This window comes from Micropterus salmoides, unplaced genomic scaffold, assembly GCF_014851395.1.
Source record: "Micropterus salmoides isolate LMB-PRFRI ecotype aquatic unplaced genomic scaffold, ASM1485139v1 Ms_hic_scaffold_12, whole genome shotgun sequence".
NCBI classification, from domain to species: domain Eukaryota; kingdom Metazoa; phylum Chordata; class Actinopteri; order Centrarchiformes; family Centrarchidae; genus Micropterus; species Micropterus salmoides.
In genome coordinates this window covers 34646522-34671277 of record NW_024040263.1, presented here as the reverse complement: position 1 = coordinate 34671277, position 24756 = coordinate 34646522, and the positions used below count along the sequence as shown (strand labels likewise).

The following is a 24756-nucleotide window of genomic DNA, read 5'->3' as shown; positions in this document are numbered from 1 at the left end:
AAATAAGAGTTTGCAGCAGTGAGGTAATACTTTACTCTATCTTTCCTACTCTTGAGATGCTATTTCTTTGCTCACGGACTGTCTCTCGGACATATCTGCATGGATGAAGCCTCGCCACCTTCAACTAAACCTTTCTAAGACTGAACTCTTGGTCATTCCAGCCAAGCAATCTATTCTATACAAATTGTCTCTTGAACCATCACTCCAACCAAAATGGTGAGAAACTTGGGTGTCATGATTGATGACCAGCTGTCCTTTTCAGACCATGTTGCTGCTGTCTCTCGGTCGTGCCGCTTTGCTCTATACAACATAAGGAAAATCAAGCCCTACCTCACTCAGTACGCCACCCAGCTTCTGGTACAGGCCATGGTTATCTCTCGTCTCGACTATTGCAATGCTCTCCTAGCAGGTCTCCCAGCCTGTGCGGTGAAACCCTTACCAATGGTTCAGAACGCAGCAGCGCGTCTGATTTTTGATCAGCCCAAAAAGATTCATGTCACTCCATTACTCAGTGACCTCCACTGGCTCCCCGTGGCCTCCAGAATCAAATTCAAGTCACTAATGCTGCATACAGAGTGACTACTGGGTCTGCACCATCTACCTAAACTCCATAATACAAACTTACGTTCCTTCTCGGCCGCTACGCTCCTCCAACGAACGCCGCCTGGCTCTGCCATCCCTTCACACAAAGCAATCCCAGTCCCGGCTGTTCTCATCTGTGACACCACGATGGTGGAACGAGCTACCACACGCCATCAGAGCAGGGGCGTCCCTCTCTAACTTCAAGAAGCTCTTGAAAACTCATCTTCCGAGAACACTTCCTCTTATAACACCTCTAACTCCTAACCCTTTAACATGCACTTCCTGTGCTCTTCTTCTTCTATCCCGTACAATTATCTTGTATTGATTGCATATTTTTGTTTTGATTGCACTTTTTGTTAACTCTTACTTCCTTCTTATCTACCCCATTGATGTGATATGTACTGTGAGCTCTTACCAGTATTTATTGCTGCTCTTACTAGTATGTATTGTCAGTTGTAGATCCGTATTTGATGCTCTATTGATGCTTGTATGTTGTTCCTCAAATGTAAGTTGCTTTGGATAAAAGCGTCTGCCAAATGAGTAAATGTAAATAAGTCTGGAAAATCATCTTACTGCTCTGCAGACGGTCAGCCAGCTCCCCCTGCTTCATTCTCCTCAGGAAGTGCATTGTAATCTTCAGAAATGTCTCTTGGCTGCTCCTCCTCTGCTCTTCCTCCTCACCGTCCACCAAATTCTCATCCTTACTATGTCTCTCTAAGTATTCTGGGTAATCTGTACTTAGAACCTTCTGGAAGTTCTTTAACTCGTCCTTCACAAAAGTGAAAATGTTTTCTTCAAGATGCTGGGAAAGAATAACACTTTAAGTTATGTTTTTCATTTAATTTGCAACAGAAGGCAAAATTAAATTGCACATTGATAAACTAGTACAAAAGCTCAAACTAAAAATAGGATTTTATTTTAGAAACAAAGCCTGTTTTTCTTGGAAAACCAGGAGGGGATTGGTTGCTGCAACCTTTCACACTGCACTCGATTATAGTGACCTGCTGTATAGAAATGCGTCTGACCGATGTTTATCTTTGTTGGATACTGTCTACTATAGTGCATTTAGATTTGTGAATGGATGTAAAGTATCTACACACCATTGTACCTTGTACAAAATGACAAACTGGCCCTCATGATCAGTGAGGAGGCCCATACAGTGGCTTACTTTTAAGTCTCTGCTGGATATACTCCCTCTTATCTTTGCACTTGCAACATCAGTTTCTATGATTTGCGCTCTGGTAACTTGTACTAGATGCTATAAATTGTTGTCACTGCTTTTAAAATAACTAAATCCTTTAAACCTATGGTATGTACAAATGGTACTTTTAAGTATTCTAATGTTGTTTGTGTTATGTATCTTAAGAATCTTATTAAATGTCCTTTGTCATTGTGCGTGTGCTTGATTATTTTATTTTGATTATAACATAATCAGTATGAATATGCAACTATTTTGGCCAGGTCTCTCTTTAAAAAGAGGTTTTAAATCTCAATGAGATCATCTGGTTAAATAAAGATTAAATTTAAAAAACATTGTAGGATATTTACAAACCATAAATATTGAGTCCAGGTCTGTGGGGTGATGCTGGTCATACTGACCACCAGGAACTTGCTGGAGTCTGTGGAAAAAACAAAAAGTATGATCCTGATCTTAAAGGGCTGGTCAGCAATTTCTAATCTAAAATGTGTATTTTTGTCAATTTTTTTGAAGGACAGGAGTCGGACAACTCTGCCTCCTCTATTCACGGGTCTCCCAGCGCCTCACCGCTTCCCCCACCCAAGGCCCCGGCGATTGCTGGCCTCGAGGCAGGGGTCGCCCACCTTGTAGCGCACTCTGGTAAGGTCTGCGTCCTACTGTCGGCCACCACTTCTCTGCCATCCATCCTCACCTCGTCAGAGAACTAGAGAGCTTCCTTCCATCATCCAGAGAGCTCCTCAGGATGAAATGGCCGTCGTTCTTGCTCCCAGCCAGCCGGGTAAACGGGATCTCGTCTGGCCGCGTTTACTGCCTATCCGACGGTACCAGGAGAGTGTTGCCATGGATCCGAAGGTTCTGTGGGCTACTGTCTCCACCTACGTCCCGATCACCAAGGTGGAAGGCTTCCCAGACCTGGGATTGCCCCTAATCCCCCCACTACAGCCCAACCTCACCAGCTTCTTCGGTGTGAAGCCAGTTTAGGTGGCAGCTGGACGGCGCCCTCTCATGGTCTAACCCTCCTGTGCATCCGCGGCGTCCTGACAGGCACCAGTGACATTTTGGGGGGTAATTGTGTGTTCATTGCTCATGTTCTGCCAGCACTTTCACTGTTGAGACAAACAGAGCCCTAAAGGTCATGTTCCTTGGCCAGCCCCTGCCTCAGCTGAGTCAGCGGCTGCTGTTCAGCACATTTCCCCCACACTGTATGGACTGGCTGCAGGCTCTAATGTCACAAGCAGTTTACTTTCCCTGTTGCCAACCCCTGCCTCCCTCCCCTCAGTGTGGAACCCCCGGGGACAGGGTCTCCCCCCGTCCCCCTCCCCTCTCTGCCGGAATGGTGGACCCACGAGAGCGACCATGTTACCTCGTGCATGCTCACCACGCAGGGAAGCGCTCCATCCTGCCTGGCGACACATGTAGGTGCCCACAATCCTTCTTCACCCCGCCGGGAGTGGGACTCTCCTGACCCGGCGGCTCACCGCTGTCTGCCAGGCCCCCCCGTGGCCAGTGTCCCGGCCCTTTCAGGGCAGGGGCAGCAGAGTGGCTTCTCAGAGTGGCTTGTTTCCTGTTCTATGGACAGGTGGATGAACTGCCTGATCCACCGGGATCACAGTTTGCAATTCGCCTCTCCCCTTCATCTGGATCGTGGAGACGGTTTTCTCCTCTCTGGCTCAGATTGCCACCCTCCAGGTGGAGCTCCGGGATCTCCTGGAGAAGCAGGCTTACACCAGGGTTCTACTCCCGTTACTTCCTGGTCAGGAAGAAGACCGGTGAAATGAGACCTATTATGGCCTTTTCGCATGTTGACAGCAAAACAGGTGCTGGAGTTTGTGCGTCAGGGAGACTGGCTCAATTCCATTGACCTGAAGGAGGCATACTTTCATGTTCCCGTCATCCCGGTACACAGGACGTTCCTGCTCTCCTCTTCCCTCCCAGAGACTCACCTACCTGGGTGTGATGCTGGATTCCTCTCTAGAGAGCATGGCTCTCTCAGGAGAGGGTGGACACTCTGACGGAGCTTACATGGTGGTCCCCCTGGGCCTCCTGCACATGAGGAGGCAACAGCGGTGGTACATCTGCTTGCGTGTGGACCCGATGAGACAGAAGCGGCGCCTGGTCGTCGTTCCTCTGTCTGTTGGTTCGGATCTAACGTACTGGCGGGACCCCCTCTCTCTGTCGGTTGGGGTACCGCTGGGCAGGGTCACGTCCCATATCTTTGTTTTCAGAAAATCCCTAATGGGCTGGGGCAGAACCTGCCTCTTTTAGGTGGTGGGCGGTCTGAAGCAGGCCCACATGCCTCTCCACATAAACGTGTTGGAGCTCCTTATATTGTGGAAGGTGGTCCAACACCCTTTTGCTGCAGAACCAGCACGCCGGGGGTGGACTTCTTCGCACACCCCTTGTGGCTTCCTCAGCTTTTTTATGCTTTTCCGCCGGTTCGGCCTGGTGGCTCCGGAGGGCACAAGTGCGTCCTGGTCCTGCCTCCAGCGGCTTCTTTGCTCCCCCCTTTTGGTCTGAGGACAAAGCTAGGTCCCACCTCCTCTGCCCAGTGCGCACAATGTCCTGCTAAGAGGCAGCGCTATTCGCAGTGCCTGTTTGTGCACTACAGGGAGCAGTCCAAGGGACTTCCCATGTCAGTGCAGCGCCTGTTTCACTCTCTGTGCAAGGCTATTTCATAGGCCTATGTGTCAGCTCGTGAATCTCCCCCGGACGGCATCAGGGGGCACTCCACAAGAGGCATCTCCTCCTTTGTGGCGTGGCACGTAGAATGTCGGTGACACCAGCACGGCGGCCACCTGGTCTTCCCTGTGCTTGTTCGTCCGGGATCACAACCCAATAGCGATAGCCTTAGTGGGCTGCACCTATACTCATAGAATCTGGAGTTGCAGTACGTAACTATCGTTTCCTAATCCACAACCTAGCTAATGTTAGAGAGGTTTATTTGAATGTAACTATGGGACCATGGTATCAGAGAAACAACTCAAAGAAAACTCAACTATGACTCCTAGGATCTCCTCAATTATGTCAAATATGTTTGTCATGAGTTGTAGTTTTTCCCTGTGAGTTTGAGTTTTTGCCATTTGTTTCTGGTGTCGTTCTGTTTACCTGTTCTTCTCGTTTCCTTGTCCTTAGTGTTTATGTCTTGTCTGGTGTTCTAGCTCATAGTCCTGTGTTGATTTGATATTGCTTTGGTTTGGTAGTCTAGTTGTTATATTGTTTCTTAGTCACTGCCTTAACTGTTGTTCCTGCGTTTTAGTTCATTGTCCTTGTTCCCAGTCCTGTACCTTAGTTCATGTTAAGTGTTCCCTCTGGTCTGTTTTGTGTTCAGTAACCTGTGTTCTGTCTGTTCCCCCGGTTGTCACTCTGCCTGCATGTCAGTCTCTCTGTTTCCCTCTGCTCACTGTCTCTCTCTGCCTGCCTCGTTAGTCTCATGTACTTCACCTGTGTTGCTCCCGCCCTGCTCGTTAGTCCCTGTGTGTATATATGCCTGGTGTTTCTGTCTTGTCTTTGTCGGGTCATTGTATGCTGTCTCCCGGAGTTGCTGTGAGGGCGCCTGCCTGCCTGCCTGCCTGCCTGCCTGCCTGCCTGCCTGCCTGCCTGCCTGCCTGCCTGCCTGCCTGCCTGCCTGCCTGCCTGCCTGCCTGCCGTGTCTGTCGTGTCTGCCGTGTCTGCTGGTCGTGTTACCCTGCTCCCTTTGGATCTCTGTTTGGACTACCTTAGTTTTTGGACTCTGTATTCAGCCACTCACCTGTAAGTGTGCTCGCTTTTGGTTCGTTCATTAAAACCCCTTTGTACTGTACCTCTTCCTGCCTTGCGTTCTGCGATTGGGTCCTCCAACCTGCCTCACCCACACCAAACCGTGACAATGAGAAGCAACCGCATATAACTCATCTGTGTCTTACTCTGCTCAAAACATCTCTAAATTATCTTAAATATGTGTAATTTAAGTGTCCTGAATGTGGATCAGAGAAAAAGATCCTGGATATGTCTCCATTTTGTCTTAGTGACCCCAAAAAAACGGATTGAGCAAGTACCCTCACTATGGAATACTTTTATACCTTTACCTTTTACTTATGGTGTGTTTTAATAGGAACATTGTACTGTATTCAAAGACATTCATTTGTCCAGTGTTTACAGCAGCTGGATGGTGCAGTGGCAGTGTTACCCTTTGAATAGCAGGACCAAATCCTGCTCAGGGATCAAATCCTCCTCAGAGCAACTGTTTCACAGAAATTCTATTACTGTTCATTTTCTTCTCCTAATGAAAGAAACAAGCCATTAACGAGCCATTAATTAATTTTGTTTGTTTCCTGAGCTGTAGAAGAGCAACCACTGAGCCATTCTCATCTGTGAAAACACGATGGTGGAACGAGTTACTACATGCCATCAGAGCAGGGGCGTCCCGCTCTAATAACACGCCTGATTGTACTTAACTCTTTTATATTATATATATATATATATATATATATATATATATATATATATATATATATATATATATATATATATATATATATATATATATATATTATATATATATATATATATATATATATATATATATATATAAATAAAATAATCGCTAACCTCTAACATGCACTTCTTGTGCTCTTCTTCATCTATCTCCTTACAATTCTCTTGTATTGATTGCACTAAGGTTCAGTGTGTAATATTTCAGAGGATCTATCAGAAATGCAATATAAGATCCATACCTATGTTTCCAGTGGTGTATAAAGATCTTGCATCTTGTTTTTATTACCTTAGAAAGCCATTTCTATCTACACACACCGCAGGTCCACTTACATGGAAGACGCCATGTTGCGCTGCCATGTTTCTAGAGTAGCCCATAGCGTTTTTCGTCACTACATTGAATACGTATGAAGGAGAAGAGGAAGAACAAGTAATGTTAGTAGTAGTAGTTGTTGTCGTCTGGTTTATTCGAAGAAATAAGTGAAATTTAGACAAATGGAGGACCACACCTATTATTTAGCTCAGAGCCGAGGAGAGCACCTTTCACAGAGCAAGTCACAAAGTGCTTTACAATGATGAAAAAATCCATAGAAAAATTCTGACGGAAACCAGATTGGAACTTGTGTTTAGGCAGTGAGCGTGTCAGTGAGCTGTTTGGCAACAACTTTCTCTAATAGTTTTGAGATGAGCGGCAGCTTGGAAATAGACCTGTAACTTTTTGACAGGGATGGATCCAGATTGGGTTTTTTTTTTTAGAAGAGGTTGAATTATTGCATGTTTGAAATATTCCTGTTTACAATTGCCTTCTCCTGCTTGCTTACAAAGGGAAGGGTGAGCGGTGACTGATTCATGTGGTGTCGGAATAAACAGAACTTTTTTTTCCTCCTTAAATCTTTATTGCAAGAAGAAAAATAATGCATACAAGGGACATGAAGAAGTATACAGAAGAACAATACGGTTTTCGTCCAGGTCGTGGAACAACGGTTCAGCTCTTTACTCTCTCAAGGATCCTGGAGTGGTCTTGGGAGTATGCCCATCCAGTCTACATGTGCTTTGTAGATCTCAAGAAGGCATATGACCGGGTCCCCCGTAAGATAATTTTCAATTTTATTTATATAGCGCCAAATCACAACAACAGTTATCTCACAGCGCTTTTCATAAAAGAGCAGGTCTAGACCGTACTCTATGATATTTACAGAAGCCCAACAGTTCCCACCAAGAGCAGCACTAGGAGACAGAGGCAAGGAAAAACTTCCTTTTAAGAGGAAGAAACCTGGAGCAGAACCATGGCTCAGGGTGGGCGGCCATCTGCCTCGACCGGTTGGGGGGAGGGGGAGAGAGAGAGAGAGAGGGCGAGAGAGAGAGAGAGAGAGAGGTACAGACAGTAAAGGTGATGTTTCTATAGACTAAATGAAAAATGGTGCAGATATTTATAGTAGTGTTAATGGTAACAATCGTAATGTTAATGATTATAATAACAATAATAATAATAGGACTAGTAACAATAGTCGTTGTAGCAGAGGGTGTCGAGCAGGAACACGGGGGCAGCAGGTGACCCGCAACCACAGTGATGAGAGGAGAGGGACGAGAAAGCACAAGACTACCAGAAAGGGGAGAAGTTGTGTTAGTAACATGCAATGATGGGATGAGGTTGCATACAGAGGGAGAGAAAGTAGAGGAGAGAGGAGCTCAGTGCATCATGGGAAATCCCCCGGCAGTCTAGGCCTATAGCAGCATAACTAAGGGATGGTTCAGGACTACCTGAGCCAGCCCTAACTATAAGCTTTATCAAAGAGGAAAGTCTTAAGCCTACTCTTAAATGTGGAGATGGTGTCTGCCTCCTGAACCCAAACTGGAACCTGGTTCCACAGGAGAGGAGCTTGATAGCTGAACGCTCTGGCTCCTAGTCTACTTTTGGAGACTCTAGGAACCACAAGTAACCCTGCATTCTGGGAGCGCAGTGCTCTGGTGGGGTAGTAAGGTACTATGAGCTCTTTAAGATAAGATGGTGCCTGACCATTAAGAGCTTTTGTAGGTAAGAAGAATGATTTTAAATTCTATTCTGGATTTTACTGGAAGCCAATGCAAAGAAGCTAAGACAGGAGAAATATGATCTCTTTTCCTGGTTCCTGTCAGAACACGAGCTGCAGCATTCTGAATCAGCTGAAGAGTCTTAACGGACTTTTTCGAGCAGCCTGATAATAAGGAATTGCAGTAATCCAGCCTAGAAGTAACAAATGCATGGACTAGTTTTTCTGCATCATTTTTAGACAAGATGTTCCTGATTTTCGCAATATTACGTAGGTGAAAAAAGGCGGTCCTTGAAATTTGCTTAATGTGAGACTTAAACGACATGTCCTGATCAAAGATAACTCCAAGATTCCTCACAGTGGTGCTGGAGGCCAAGGCGATGCCATCCAGGGAAACTATATCTTTAGATAATGCGTCACGGAGGTGCTTAGGCCCCAGAACAATAACTTCAGTTTTATCTGAGTTTAACATTAGAAAATTAGAGGTCATCCAGGTTTTAACATCCTGAAGGCACATTTAAAGTTTAGCTAACTGATGAGTTTCATCTGGTTTGATCGATAGATATAACTGAGTATCATCTGCATAACAATGAAAGCTTATGGAATGTTTCCTGATAATAATGCCTAAAGGAAGCATATATAAAGTGAAGAGGATTGGTCCGAGGACAGATCCTTGAACTCCATGACTAACTTTGGCATGCATGGAGGACTCATCGTTAACATGTACTAACTGAAATCGATCTGATAAATAGGACTTAAACCAGCTTAGAGCGGTTCCTTTAATGCCAATGAAATGTTCCAGTCTCTGCAATAGGATCTGATGGTCAATGGTATCAAATGCAGCACTAAGATCTAATAAAACCAGTACAGAGACAAGTCCTTTGTCTGATGCAATAAGGAGGTCGTTAGTAATTTTCACCAGTGCTGTCTCTGTGATATGATGAGCTCTAAATCCTGACTGAAAATCCTCAAATAAACTATTGCTCTGTAGAAAGTCACACAGCTGTTTAGCAACTGCTTTCTCCAGAACCTTAAAGAGAAATGGAAGGTTAGATAAAGGTCTATAGTTGGCTAAAACATCCGGATCAAGTTTGGGCTTTTTCAGAAGAGGTTTAATTACAGCTACTTTAAAGTACTGTGGTACATAGCCTGTTGATAAAGATAGATTGATCATATCTAGTATAGAAGTGCCGACTAAGGGTAAAGCATCTTTAAGCAACCTAGTCGGGATGGGGTCTAAGAGGCAGGTTGATGGTTTAGATGAAGAAATTATTGAAGTTAGTTGGTAAAGATTGAGTGAAGCAAAACAGTCTAAACATGTATCTGGTTCTACAGCTGTTTCTAAGGTTCCTGAGTTTAGAGATAAGTTGGTGCCAGTTGAGGGCAGGTCTTGGTGAATTTTGTCTCTAATAGCTAGAATTTTATCATTAAAGAAGCTCATGAAGTCGTAACTACTGAGAGCTATGGGAATACTTGGCTCAATAGAGCTGTGACTCTCTGTCAGCCTGGCTACAGTGCTGAAAAGAAACTTGGGGTTGTTCCTATTTTCCTCTACTAATGACGAGTAGTACGCTGCTCTGGCATTACGGAGGGCCTTCCTATAAGTTTTAAGACTATCTTGCCAAATTAAACGAGAATTTTCCACTTTGGTGGAACGCCAATTCCTCTCAAGTTTCCGCGATATTTGCTTTAATTTGCGAGCTTCAGTATTATACCATGGAGCTAACCGTCTTTGTTTTAGTATTTTCTTTTTTAGAGGGGCTACAGAGTCGAGTGTCATTCGCAGCGAGCCTGCAGCACTATCAACAAGATGATCGATTTGGGAGGGACTGAAATTAGCATAGGAGTCCTCTGTTACTTTGTGACTAGATAATGTATTTAGAGCTGATGGAATCGCATCCTTAAATTTAGCTACAGCACTATCAGACAGACATCTTGTATAGACATTTTTGCCCAATGGCGTGTAGTTCAGCAATACAAACTCAAAAGTTATCAAACAGTGGTCAGATAAAGAGGGATTCTGTGGGAACACCACTAAATGTTCAATTTCAATACCATACACCAAAACAAGGTCGAGGGTGTGGTTAAAACAGTGAGTCGGTTCATGAACACTCTGAGAGAAGCCAATGGAATCTAACAGAGAGATAAACGCAGTACTAAAGCTGTCATTCTCAACGTCCACGTGAATATTAAAATCCTCTACAATAATAACTTTGTCCGTTTTAAGGACTAAAGTTGACAAAAACTCAGATAAGAATTCAGAGTACGGGCCAGGTGCCAAGAAAATTGGTTGCAGTGATTTCCAACTTGGGTGCGAAAGACCAAGAACAAGGCTTTCAAATGAGTTATAGTTTAGTTTAGGTTTAGAGCTGATTAGTAGGCTAGAGTCGAAGATAGCTGCAACTCCTCCTCGGCCTGTGCCTCGAGGAATGTGAGTATTAATATGACTGGGAGGGGTGGATTCATTTAGGCTAACATATTCTCCATCACCCAGCCAGGTTTCAGTAAGACCAAATAAATCAATATCATAATCTGATATTAGTTCATTTACTAGTACACCTTTAGAAGAGAGAGATCTGATGTTTAAGAGTCCACATTTAACTCTCCTATTAGTTTGCACTATTGTTCTTGTGGTTTTAATTTTTATGAGGTTTTTATGCACAGCTCCTCTTCTGTTTACCTTTTTAAATAATTTCAATGGTCGGGGACAGACACCGTCACTATAGGATTTTCACTAAGTAACTCCTGAAATGGAGGAGCAGAGAAGTGTGTTAGACTGCGACTCTGCGTAGGGTTTTGGGTGGGTAACTGCTGAATTAGAAGGGCAGAGAAGTGTGTTAGACTGCGACTCTGCCTCCTGGTCTCAACTCCGGGTTGTCATGGATTTGGTCCACTAATAAACTTGGCCAGATTTCTAGAAATGAGAGCTGCTCCTTCCCAAGTGGGATGGATGCCGTCTCTCCGGATCAGACCAGGTCTTCCCCAGAAAGTCTGCCAATGATCTACAAAGCCCACATCGTTTGCTGGATACCACCTCGACAACCAGCGGCGGAATGACGACATGCGGCTATACATGTCATCACTGGTCAGATTTGGCAGGGGTCCAGAGAAAACTACGGTGTCCGACATTGTTTTTGCATATGTACACACCGACTCAACATTAATCTTAGTGACCTCCGATTGGCGTAACCGGGAGTCATTACCGCCGACGTGAATAACAATCTTACTGTATTTACGTTTATCCTTAGCCAGCAGTTTCAAATAAGACTCAATGTCGCCCGCTCTGGCCCCAGGGATGCACTTAACTATGGCCGCTGGCTTCGCTAACTTCACGTTTCTCAAAATGGAGCTGCCAATGATCAGAGTTGGTTTCTCAGCGGGTGTGTCGCTGAGTGGGGAAAATCTGTTAGAAACGTGAACAGGTTGATGATGCCCCGTGGACTTTGAATGCTTACGACTATCCCTCCTTCGGACAGTCACCCAGCCCCCCCCCTTTCCTGGCTGCACAGGGGATGCCGGAGGACGGCTACCAGAGGCTAACTCAGGCCGTTCCGCACCGACTACCGGGGACTGGCTAGCTACAGTAGCTAAAGACTGATCTACCAAGGTGCGGAGCCGGACTTCTAAATCACTGAGCCTCGCCTCCATGTCTATAAATAAACTACACTTATTACACGTACCATTACCGCTAAAGGAGGCAGAGGAGTAACTGAACATCTGACACACCGAGCAGGAGAAAGTAGGAGAGAGAGAGGGAGAAGGAGAAGCCATCGCTAGCTGCTAAGCTAAAGTCGCTAACGGGTAAGCTAAAGTACTGTAGCGTCAGCTACCAAAACTTTAGAACAACTATGAGATTGAACAGCAGTCACCAAAAGATGGAAAGAACTGTGAGTGCTTAGGCAAAATTACTGTAAAGAATAAGTGTTTAGTGAACAGTTGGCTGCTGTAATCTAACAAATGTAACTGTTATTTAGCGAGAGCAGCACAACACAGTACCAACACACAAGCACCGGAAACGGAAATGAGTCGACACGCTTACCGCAATACGTCAGCAGTACGTCAGCCAGGCATCAATGTGGGAGTTTCTGCGGGAGAATGGGGGGAGGGGGGCCCTTCTCAGGGCTATCCAATCCCTGTACATCCAAAGCAAGAGCTGTGTCCGATAAGTCGGACTCTTTCCAGGTGAAAGTTGGCCTTCGCCAAGTGTGAAGCAGTTGGGATGAGGATTAGCACCTCTAAATCTGTGGCCATGGAAATCTCAGCAGGAAACCGGTGGAGTGCCAACTCCAGGTAGGGAATGAGTCCTTACCCCAAGTGAAGGAGTTCAGGTACCTTGGGGTCTTGTTCACGAGTGAGGGGAGATTAGAGCAGGAGATTGGCTGGCAAAGCTCTCGATCTACCGGTAATTTTCGTTCCTACAGAAAGAACGAGGTCGCAGTTACAAGTGGCCAAAATGGGTTTCCTCAGGCGGTGGCTGGTGTCTCCCTTAGAGATAGGGTGAGAAGCTCGGCCATCCGCGAGGAGCTCAGAGTCGAGCCGCTGCTCCTTTGCGTCGAAAGGAGCCAGTTGAGATGGTTTGGGCATCTGGTAAGGATGCCTCCTGGACGCCGCCCTAGGGAGGTGTTCCAGGCACGTCCAGCTGGGAGGAGGCCTCGGGGAAGACCCAGGACTAGGTGGAGAGATTATGTCTCCACACTGACCTGGGAACACCTCGGGATCCCCCAGTCAGAGCTGGTTAATCTGGCTCGGGAAAGAGAAGTCTGGGGTCCTCTGCTGGACCTGCTGCCCCCGTGACCCGACCCTGGATAAGCGGATGAAGATGGATGGATGGATGTCTTAATAAGAGGAGCTGAGCGCCCCCTGGCTCCCCGGTGGTCTACACCCTGCTTGTAGCATTGCATTAGTAGTTTAAAAAGTTCATAGTTTGATGACATTGCTAATGTTGGTTGGCACTAGCAACCTGCTGGTAACTAGTCATTAATAATGCTAATGCTTATGATGTCCCATGAAATTACCACTTTTTTAATTGTAAATAGGGATATGACTTCATATACAATCCAGTGTTTCCCATTTTCCCAGTCCAGTGCGGCCCTCCATGGTCTAATCTGTTCTGCCACAGTTTCATAGTGAAGCAAAAACATAAACATAATAGGTCTCTAATGTTGTTTTGCGCCATCGCTTTGGCAAAACATCTGTCAAAAGAACTAAAACCAAAAGCACCATATGGCTTTGTTCCGTATTCAAATCACAAGGATGTGCTGTACAGGTCTCAGATGCTGCTGCTTGAGTCCTCACTATGACCAAGAGAGTGGATCACATCACTCCAGTTCTGAGGTCTTTACAGTGGCTTCCTGTTTGTCAAAGAATAGATTCTGAACATCCAGACCTCTCAGGTGGTCTGGGACATTTCTGCTTCCTGTCTCCAGAGTCAAAACTAAACACACTGAAGCCACGTTTGCCACTGCCTTATATCAAATTAAATGTGGGGCTATTTATTTATATCTTGCACTGCACTGTAATTTTTATTCTACTGTTTGCTCTGTCTTATTCCTTTATTTTTTATATCTTTTATCTTATTTGATTTGTTTTATCCGTTTGAAAAATATGCAACAGAAAAAGACAGAGGATTTTCAAATACTTTTCTGTCTTTGTTGAAAGGTGCTATGCAAATAAACTTGCCGTGCTAATATTTACACTAAACAACTTCACACTTCAAACAGCTTTGTGGAATTTGTGGAATGTGCAAAGAGAATGTTTTCTCTGTGTAAGGCAGCGTTTCAGCAGGGTTCAGAAAATATTTTTTAGACTTTAAGAGTTTTTCAATTCCACATAGATATTATTTTGGAGTTTCAGCTCTATTTTTGATAGAGGTAGTAGAGGGACAGGAAAGGCAGGGGAGGATGACTTGCAGCAAAGGGCCCAGGCCAGACTCACAAACATTTCTATCATTGTAAACCGATGAGGTTTCTAGCTACAGCAGCTAGAAGTAGTATTGCTGCTCCAACAACAAACTGTGATTCACCCAAATAGCTCTGCTTCCAGTGTAACTGTGTTCAGGTGAACTCGGACTCCACATTGATATTAAAAAGACTAATTATGTGGGCAATAACTTAAATATGTTGTCATGGTCCAACTGTACTGATCCAGAACTGCTCCAATTAGAGTAACTGGTTGAGGGGCTTTTCAAAGTAAAACGTATGAGTGTTGCAAATAAAACGTGCAGTCATTGTTAGAACCTGAACAGAACATAATGAAATTTTATAGGAATGTTTAAAAATGACCCTAGGTGACCAAAGTGCTTTCCAGGTTCAGGATACACAACAAACATACACAACAAAGACAGTAGAAAAGGTCAAAACTCAACTCTGTTTGAAGGCCGCCAATGAATAGAGGTGGGACTTGAAAATGTCAGCAGTCCGAGCTGTTCTTATTTGAACAGTTAAAGTATTCCAGAGATTAGGAGCAGCACTGAAAAGGCTCAGTCACCTTTAGTTTTAACCTGGATCTGGGGACATCAAGAAGCATCTGATTGGATGACCTCAGTGCTTTTACAGGAGTGTAGACAGGTAATGTTGACTTACTGAGTCTCTGTAGGAGGTTGTCCTTTAAAGTTAACAGGTTTTCTCCTGGACCAGTCACTCTTCATGGACACACAGCTGGGTTCAGGTCCAGGGGAGTCTGGTCTCTGCTGCTTCTCTGGGCTTCAACACAACACACACAGAGCTTTGAATAATGATGGTGGAGAGATCTGAGTGCTGAGCTCCACATGCAGAAGAGTCATGGACAGTTAGAGATCCTCATCTCACCTCTGAGCTTCGGTCTGGCAGCCATGTTTCCCCCACAGAGTGCTTTTACAGGGAGGGACTCCCTCCTCTGTCCCCCCACACTGATTCATGACAGAGCCCACACCTTCACACAAACACAAAGACATGCTGTCAAAGTCACACATTATTTAGCATATTTTAAATGATCAGATTTTCATACATGTTTACAGCTGAATAAAGTTAAACATGAAACAAACATTTTGTTTCTGGCCACAGAGACGACAAAAAGCAGTCAAGACAGTTTAAAGAGGTGGTATTCTGCTCATTTTCAGGTTCCTCATCTTATTCAGAGTTTGTACCAGAGCAGGTTTCCATGGTTATATTTTTGTCATACTGCACATTGCTGCAGCTTCTCTTTTCAGCCTGTGTTGGAGGCTTCGTGTTAGCTATGGAGTGATACATCTTGTCTCTAAATGATCTTTGTTGGGAGTTGCACATGCTCAGTTCCTAGTTAAGGACTACTAGCCAATCAGAAGCAGCGTAGGGCGGGTCAGCGAGAAGCCGGTAAACAGCTCGGGTTCAGCCGTACGTGTTGCCGACCGGCTCGGCAACACGGACTGGAGCGAGAGTTTCAGAGCGGTGAGTTATTAATCTGTATCCATAAAGTTTTAACTGAGCTCTGTCTCTACATCACAGGAACAACTTTATGTCCACTGACTGCCTGGAGGGTAGCTAGTGTTTGGAAGGGAGAGGACTATAAACGAGCAGAGTTTTCTTTGGGAGATGGGAACTCTCTTTGGGCTGGACTTTGGGCTTTTTCACTTTGCAAACCTGTTACATGCACAAAAAAGGTATAGAACTCAATAAAGGAGAGGGGAAAAGGCTATTTTTCCAGTAAAAATAACTAAAGTGAGCGGGTTTGAGCTTCTTAGCATCTTATCTTTAATTATTATGGGATGGTGATGGCGCAGTGGATAAGACACATCGTCCGAGACCCGGATTCGATTCCACTGTGAGACATCCACCAATATGTCCCTGAGCAAGATACTTAACCCCTCGTTGCTCCAGGGACGTGCAACCTCTGACATATATAGCAGTTGTAAATTGCTTTGGATAAAAGCGTCAGATAAATTAATACTTTTGAATGAACTTTTTGTGTTGTTGGAGGTCAGACTGAAGCAGTGAAGTCTAAACAATTGATCGATTGTAAGAAAAACTTATGACTCCATGATGATAATGAAGAGAATGGTCAGAAGAACCGAGAGAAGATGCTTCTTATTGATCCATCAGGAAGAATCAAAGCGGTCTGACGTGCAGCCAGAAAGCCAGGGAGTCAGAATCACAGAGCAGCTGCTGTAGTTCTGCTCTCAGTCCACTAGATGTCATCAATCCTCATCAGTGAACTACAGAGCATCTCAGAGCACAGAAAAATATCTGGTGTCTGTAACATTCACTGGCTGACAGGTTTGTTATCTTAGCACTGAGAGCAGTTCTTCAGGTTTATGAAGAAACAGCTGAGACATAAAGACAAGAGAGCTGCCTGACGGCCTCATGTTTGCATAAACTCGCTCTGTATCTCTACAGTGATTGGTTGATAGGTGACCAGTCTGTGTCTGTGAATGTCAAGTAAAACATTTATCAACCCAGTAAACCCTCCCTTATTCATATGTATATGATGTTTTTTAATTTTCCTTTTCCCCCATTCATTTTTGCTCAGTGTCAGCATTCCTCTGGGTTGGTTAGAGGATCATTCAGATCACCTGTTGGGGGGGGGGGGACTCCTCAGCAATGATTGAGAGCAGCTTGTTTCCCTCTTGGCCAATCAGGGCGTGACGATGCCCGTTCTTGATGGCATAAGAGAGGTGGGGAACAGTACAACCATGGGGAGTCTGTGCCTCCCTGGATTCAGATTCAGATTCAATTCAGATTCAGATTCAGATTCAGAAGCGTGAAGCTCTGTCCTTTAGAACCCTCTGAGATCTCTCTGCTATCTCTGGTTTTTAATCACTGAAAGAGATTTAGGACCTGAACACAGAGTGAACTTAGTGCTTGTACCAGGGCTTTGGGGGTGTTCATGCAGGAGTTTCTTTGTCTCACAATCAGCTGCTGCCTACAGATTTTACTTATTTATGTTCATTGGTTTGTTTTCATTAAATACCTTAACCATTTCATTGCCTTCTTTAAGAGTTCTTTGTTCATTAGTGAAGATGGATACAGACAGACTAGAATCAGATTCGGGTTTATTGCTAGGTAAATATATGAGGGATTTGCCATGAACATAAATATAGAAATTTACAACAAGTAGAAACAGTTTATGAAATAAAACTATAATGCTAATACAAAATATTTACAGGATAATTAACACGGAATTTGTGAAAATTAACAATATGAGCAAGAAAGAATTAGTGCAATGCACACAGTTTGAAGTTGTAAGTCATCAGTCAGGTGTTGTGGTGGGAGGCATGAGAGCCAGCGACAGTGGGGGTCCCAGGCCTTGTTGAGGTGGTCTGCTGCAGATGGAAAGAAAGTGTTCTGGTGGCAAAGATTTTGGTTGTCTGGGGTGGGAGGGGTCCGCTGCGATCTTTGATACCCTTATTGCTTAACGATCCGATTCTTTATCAATACCGCTATCGATACTTTACTATCATTTAGTGATGGTTGTTTGGTAAGACCAGACCCGATGGGCATGAGGCAGGCCTGCACGGTGTGAGGAAAATATTCAATGTGCGATAACGTTATCTATTGAGATGACACCTCAATAGATAATAGAGAAGAGAAGGGAAAGAATGCAGCCTTGAGGGGAACCGGTGCTGATGGTCCTGGAATCAGAGACATGTTTCCCCAACTGCAGGGGGTCCAGGAGTGGGTCTGTGATGGATTTAAGGTGGGACAACACAAGGCGCTCAAAAGACTTCATAACCACAGAGGTCAGGGCGACGGGTCTGTAGTCGTTTAGTCCCGTGGTCCTTGGTATCTTGGGGACAGACTGCTACAAAGCCTCCACCATCATGGAGGCTTTGTAGCAGGCTGGCACATGGCACGTCTCCAGTGAGGTGTTAAAAATGTCTGAACACCGGAGACAGCTGATCAGCACAGTGCTTCCGGGTGGATGGCGATGAGGAGTACAAATACGTATTAAGTACTACAAATACATCAGACGTATAAACTGGAAGATTTAATACATGAAACCAAATGAAATATTGACTAGTTAAATATTCTATTTGCATGTAAAAATTTTGTCCATTTGCCAAAATAAATATTCATATTTTCACAAAGTAACTTCACTTATTTTCACTTTCAGCGTTACAAAATACATTTACATTTATCCTAGCAGCACAGTCCTGTAGACCGATTTATTGAAGAGCTGATTGGTTCATTATTAACACGCTGCCATCAAAAAATGATTTTAAAAGTTTATTGTCGATAGATTTTTTTTCGAAAACTAAGACATGTTGAGGCTGATCACTGCAGCAACTGACTGTGAGCAGCTCTCAGCTCAGACCTGAGGAACTGCTTCAGTGGTGAAGCACTGTGTGAATCAGAGGTTTTTAAAGTCTGGAGTTTCAAATCACTTCCCTCATTTGTCTCTATGAGCGTCACATCCTCTGCTGCTGTTAAGCGGCCAAATCAGCAGACAAACTACAATAACTAACTTCCTACTACTTTCAGAGCACCTGCACCTTTAACCCCACTCAGTGTCTTTGTCTCACATCTTAAAGTTAGGACTGACACACCCTCACGCAGCCAGGTGAAACTATAATCCTGAGGATTTGTGACACTGAAAAACCAGTTTAAAGATTACAATCTTGTTTTTTTTGTTTGTTTTTTTTTAAACCTGTCCTGCCCAGCAGCCTGGTATAGAGTATGATGACCTGGATACCATATTGTGCCAGACACATTGTACTTTAACAAGAGAGTATTAATATACTCCTTTGTCTGTTTTATTATTTATTTAATTATGTATTGATTTGTCACCGGGCAGACATGGGGGGGCACAAACAGACAGCAGAGAGAAAGGACAAGACCTGCAAGGGAAGGGGGATGGAAGGTGGGGACAACAGGGAAAAGCAGTGGGAAACACCACAGAAAGCAACGAAACCTGCAATAGAACAGAGAGGGGGGAGGAGAAAAACAACAACAACAAACACAAACAAAAACAAACAATGAAAATAATAGTAAAAGACAACCAGCCGAACAGCAGCAATGAACAGCTGACATAGTAAGACAACTAAGAGAAAAATGAAAACAAGAAACAGTCTCCCAGATGCACCGCGATGCAAACGCGGAAGACCCCGACCCAAATGCCAGTTGACAACATAATGCCGACAGAACGCAAGAAGCGTAACCCGCGGAAGAGCAGCACCCCACCGCCGCGCAGCGAACCCAAATGCCACGCAATCATCAACACCAATGCACAAGTGACGAGCCCAACGCACACACTGAGCGAGCACGGCGACACCCAATGCCCAGCAGCCCCCCGCGAATCCCGCGTGCGAGGTCGGGCAAACGAGAGAGAGCAAGCGGAACAACACTACAGCGAAAGCTAGCGGAGAGAAACACCAGCAGCAAGTCCCAGCCCGGCACAGGCCACCGCGCACCCGCCAATAAAAGTCCGCCGTCCCCCCAACCGTCGGAAAAAAACTAAGGCCGCCGGCGCCAGCCGACATCCCCCATGCACAGCGTGTCCCCCAGCCGCCGTGCAACACCAGTCAAACCAGCAACAGGCAAAATCAGCTAGCTCAGCTGCATGCCAACACCAACCCATCCACCCGTCAAGGGCTGAGAACTCCAGGCACAAGCCCAGAACAAACCGGAGCACAGCCCTGCCCAACTGCACATCCCGAAAACTAACTATATACCTCAGTATCCAGAGGGGTCCAACAACTGGCCGACAGAGAAATGAGGAAGCACGGATCCTAGGCAAACAAAGCAAAACAGGGACGCAAACTGGTCCCTCCAAGCCAACGAGGAAATACCTCCCCCGGACTCCAATGCACAAACTAAACGCCCAGCAGCCATTCAGAGACCCTGCCCAGGGAAAAAGCACAATGCATCGACAATCGCCCCACAATCCCACCGCAGCCCTCCACACCGCAACCGGATCAACCCGTGCAGAGACCCCCACCCCCAGAAGCCAGGGCACCCAGCGACCCCCCAAAGCACAAAGGACCCAAGACCGCATGTCCAGGGGGAAGCTGTACCCCGCCCCAAGGAAGAACAGCGATTGTCGGGTCGGAAATAAGGACCGGCCGGGCCAGTAAAAGACCTGGTCCCTACCCTAACCAACGTAATAAACTCAATAAAATTACTCTATTAGATTTCTTCTTTAGTCAAAAAACTGCGTAGTCAAAAACTTCACTGGAGACGGTCAAGAGTCGGTGCAAAAGAGTTTATTCCAATAAAGGACCGATAAACCCGAGTAACATCCCTGCAGGTCTCAGGATGGAACCGAGTTGGTGGTCAACGAACATCGCCTTATATTCACCTTAAGCTCCACCTTGTCCCTCCTTTCAGGTGGGCGTTACACCTTAACTCCACCTATGGTGTTCGCTGACCACTCCTCCACTTTGGTGCATTTCTTATCCTCTACTGCCTCTAGTGGCCTTTTTCTTGTACTGTTTTACCAAATTAACCCTTTCATTAATGTTACAATTTCCACTTTTTAGCTATTATTACATGTAATTATTGTTACCATTTATCTCTCTTTATATTTTTTACATTACTGGATTAGAAATCTACCAATATGTTTCAACTTCAGTCCCACTGTATTTTTTTAAAAGTTATACAGGCATAGTTTGATACCATTAAAACTTAAACACTTACAATCGTATTTTTTAAAAGAATTAATAAGGAGTAACATATTTAATACATGTATAACGTGATTCAATGAACAAGTACATTATTCAACAATGCCAACCATGAGGGTGCTTTGTCTCATACAAGTTTAGTTTCGGCAGCGCAAAGCTTGGTTTCATGCAGTACCAGGCGCCATAAATCACAATGTGTCATGATCTCATTCTTGGCCTCAGTTCGCGATGATCTCAGCCCTGGCGTACGTGACTTACTGCAGGTGCCTTGCTTCCATTGAGTGGGTTACGGTTGGCTAGGTTTTGCCTGCGCGGCCTGAGCAGCTTCTCTGCTCATGTAAGCACATTGAAAAAGCACACGTTCATGAATACACAGAGTATAAGAATAATATATGATAAACACACAGAGTATAAGAATAAAATATGAGTTTGAACACACTCATTAAACACTCAGTAGTTAAACACTCAGTAGTTAAACACTCAGTAGTTAAACACTCAGTAGTTAAACTGTACACTAAAAGAATAACAGCAGCGGTCAACACCTTTACCCTGTGAGATCACAGTCATTCTTCCAGTGGCTACACTACAAACACTTCTAAGGAGTAACATATTGTAAACCAACAAAGTGTATAAATATAGAAAAAGAGCGAACAAACAATCTAGGAATTAGGCATTATTCAACACGATAACGCGGGAGAACTAGGCCAACAGTCCCCCAGCCCAGCCAGAGGCATCCCTCCCCAGAGTGCAGGCAGTGCCAGCAGCCCCCGAGGCCAATCTCATCCCTGGACAGGGGCCCAGCCCCCCCAGTCAAGCACCCCCAAGGAGGAGCACCAAAACCTACCCCGACAACACCGGCCATGTGCCCCAGAGACTCCTGAAGATTACAATCTTTAAACACAGTAGTACAAACTGTACATGTTTCAGTACAACGGGCTGGAATGTGTTCCTAGAAGCGGCAGAAAACAACGTGGACGTTTACTCAGAATCATCTGCTACACTAGCTTCAACAATTTTGGAGATTTGGATAAATACTGGGACTGCAGGTCCGAGCTCTGAAAGGCAATCCAGGGACAAAGTGGAGGCAGACCACCAGGAATATGTGGACTGGACTATAAAAGAGAGTCTGCTATAATGAGGAAGTGTCTGAATCTCTCCCAGATGAACTGAACACCAAAAGGCCCAGGACCCCCGCCCACTGGAAACATCTGGGGCAGAGGGGAGTAAAGCTTTCAAAATAATGAAGCTACACAGGCTCCTGGTCCTGATGGTCTCCCCGGTTTGCATAAAGGCCCAACAGGTCAACAGGTGACGCCATTTCCCTGGCCTTCCACACAGCCCTCTCACACCTGGAGTCAGTGGTTCATCTACCTGCGCCGGCTGAGGAGGTTCAACATGGACATGAAGATACTGCATCATTTACAGATGCACTAGTGAGAGTTTCCTTACAGGCTGCTTCACCGCCTGCACCCTGTTTCAGAGAGCAGGTTTAGTGAAAACTCTGAGTAAGTTGAGCCCGAGATGAGGGAAACTCTGGGTTTTCGGTTTCAGAGAGCGAGATCAGATAAACTCTAGGTCTGTAACCCCGGCAACTTACACTGTGAACCTGACCTGCTCGGGAGGAGGTCTACTTCAACAAACGTTGAGTTTCTCTCCGACTCCTCCCCTCCTGCGAAGCCTGAAGCGGCCGTCTGACATTTCCTCTTTCAGACTGTCTATCAAAGCATGTATTGGATGCAATTACGTCTTTAGAAACCTCAAAATCACGCTTAACCCTATATGGTACGGTGTTGCCTCTGGGCAACGTACCCTTCTTGCCCTAGTACACCTCCAACAAACATCCCAAAATATGATGTATTACTTTAAAAGAGTTAAGGAAACCAGTAGCTCAGTCCGTAGGATTAGGCTGGGAACCGGAAGCAACGTCATACCATTCTGGAATCTCGCCATGTCCTTATTTGGTGTTGTGCATTAGGTTTATATATTGCGCAAAACAGTTAAGATAAATTTCTCTCATTTTACATGAATTAATTCATTAATTATACAGTAGATAATGATAGTTGTAATAACACTGTAATAAAAATGTTATTACTCAGGATAATTTAACCTTACGCTTTGTTGTTCTGCCTGCAGAGCATATGCTTATATTTTAAACACGTTGTTCCTCCATTAAGAGGATGAACAAAAGTTTTCTATGGTTCAAGGAAAAGGGCACTTCCAGTTGATGGTACTAAGGATGAATAAGGATTTAGTAGTGAGGAAAACAGTGAGTTTGAGGTCTAAGAACGCAGATGAGGAAAAGAGTGAAGAGCAGTGAGGATGACAGGGATGAGTTTAAGAGAGAGGAAACCTATTTAATAACCTGTCTTCTCTTACTGATAATGTGATGCATTTTGTTGAACTTCTATGTTTTGTCAACTTCCATAAATACTAAACCAAAGACCAAAGAGTTATCTTTGGACATGGTGGATTTATCCTCAGCACAGAATAAAATCTCTAAGCTACACTGTCCTTCTTTAGAACACAGTGACTCTGTGGACATTAAGGCATCAGTCAGGTTGGCAACAGCTGCACAAAAACACTTACCGTGAGCTACATTACTGCAGTATAGCCTGCTGTTTAAACTAATCTTTATAAAACTGATCCATGAACAGTAATCTCTCATCTTGCAGTCGCACAGATTGAACATTCCTATCGTAGTTATCAGCTGGATGTGATATGAGTGAGGATGACTGTGGTGCAGCTGAAACAAATAAATGTAGTTTAAAAATGAGTTTTTCATTATCTGCTGATCGTCTGAATGTGTTTTGACAGCATTTCATAAAATACCAAATGAGCCAGACTGTATTAATGTAACATAGACATCTAAAACTTCACAGTCAGTTTGAACCTGGACACATTTTCCACTGAGTCGGACTGTCACTTTACAATCACAGGACCATGAGGAGCCTAAACTGTTTCTAATCTGTTCGATTAATATTTTCATCATCAGTTATTTCCACCGGCATTTAGTCCCGTCAGGTTCCAGCTGAATAAACAGGCCTAGCTTTTTAAAATGAATAACAGGCTGGAGGAGAATTCAGCACTTTATCATTCATTAAGGAAATTCCAGTCTGGTAAATGATGAATGAGCAACGCTGTATAAAATGTAATGTTGTTAAAGTATCGATACGCCACTCCTGCGTTTTAGAGCCAATCACGGTCCGCGTTGGCAGTATTCATATTTCTAGTTCCACCCGATTAAAATGGAGGCTTAGACTCAGAGCTCAGGGAAAAGCTCAGAGTTTATTGAACCTGCTTTCTGTGGCAGCTGCACCCAAACCACAAGCATTTATAGCAAATATAACTCTTACACTCATTAGTGTTTCTCTGACCTCCAGAGGACGTTTGAACTACCCGAGAGAGGATCTCAAACTGAAAAGGGTGGTGATGGGGCAGTGGATGAGACACATGCCTGAGCAAGACACTTAACCCCTCGTTGATCCAGAGGCGTGTGCCCTCTGACATGTATAGCAATTCGTTTTGGATAAAAGCGTCAGCAATAATGACAAAAAAGAGGATTCAGATCCAGCAGAGTTCACTTACTCAGCTTATTCCCATGAACGTCCATCAGTCCAGCAGCTCTCACTCGTGTCCGGATCAGGTCTGTCTACAGGAAGAGGGTTAGAATAATCTCAGTGTGACCACCTGCTTCAACACAAACTCCACCCAGCAGCATGAAAACACTTTAACCCAGTCTGAGCCTGCAGCTCAGGTCAAAGTTCAGATTTTAACATTTTAACATGAGTTTATTACTTGAAACATTCAACCCCGCCATCTGCAGCAGACGACCTGCTGTCATTAAAACATCACTTATTTCTCTTCATACCAACACATTCATCTCTGCTCTCCACCAAAGTGCTGAC

The 24756-nt window shown here is 44.7% G+C and overlaps 1 protein-coding gene across 1 annotated transcript in view; it reads right to left on the bottom strand.

Annotated features, from left to right (window-relative positions):
- LOC119899944 (NACHT, LRR and PYD domains-containing protein 3-like) overlaps positions 1 to 24531 on the bottom strand; it is a 44440-nt gene extending 19909 nt beyond the window's left edge. The window contains 5 exon segments of the mRNA XM_038714765.1: positions 1156 to 1384; positions 2135 to 2201; positions 14862 to 14981; positions 15087 to 15189; positions 24437 to 24531. Of these exon segments, the coding sequence (XP_038570693.1) occupies positions 1156 to 1384; positions 2135 to 2201; positions 14862 to 14981; positions 15087 to 15189; positions 24437 to 24461 (544 nt within the window). The 5' untranslated portion in view covers positions 24462 to 24531.
- Between the last annotated feature and the right edge of the window lie 225 nt (positions 24532 to 24756).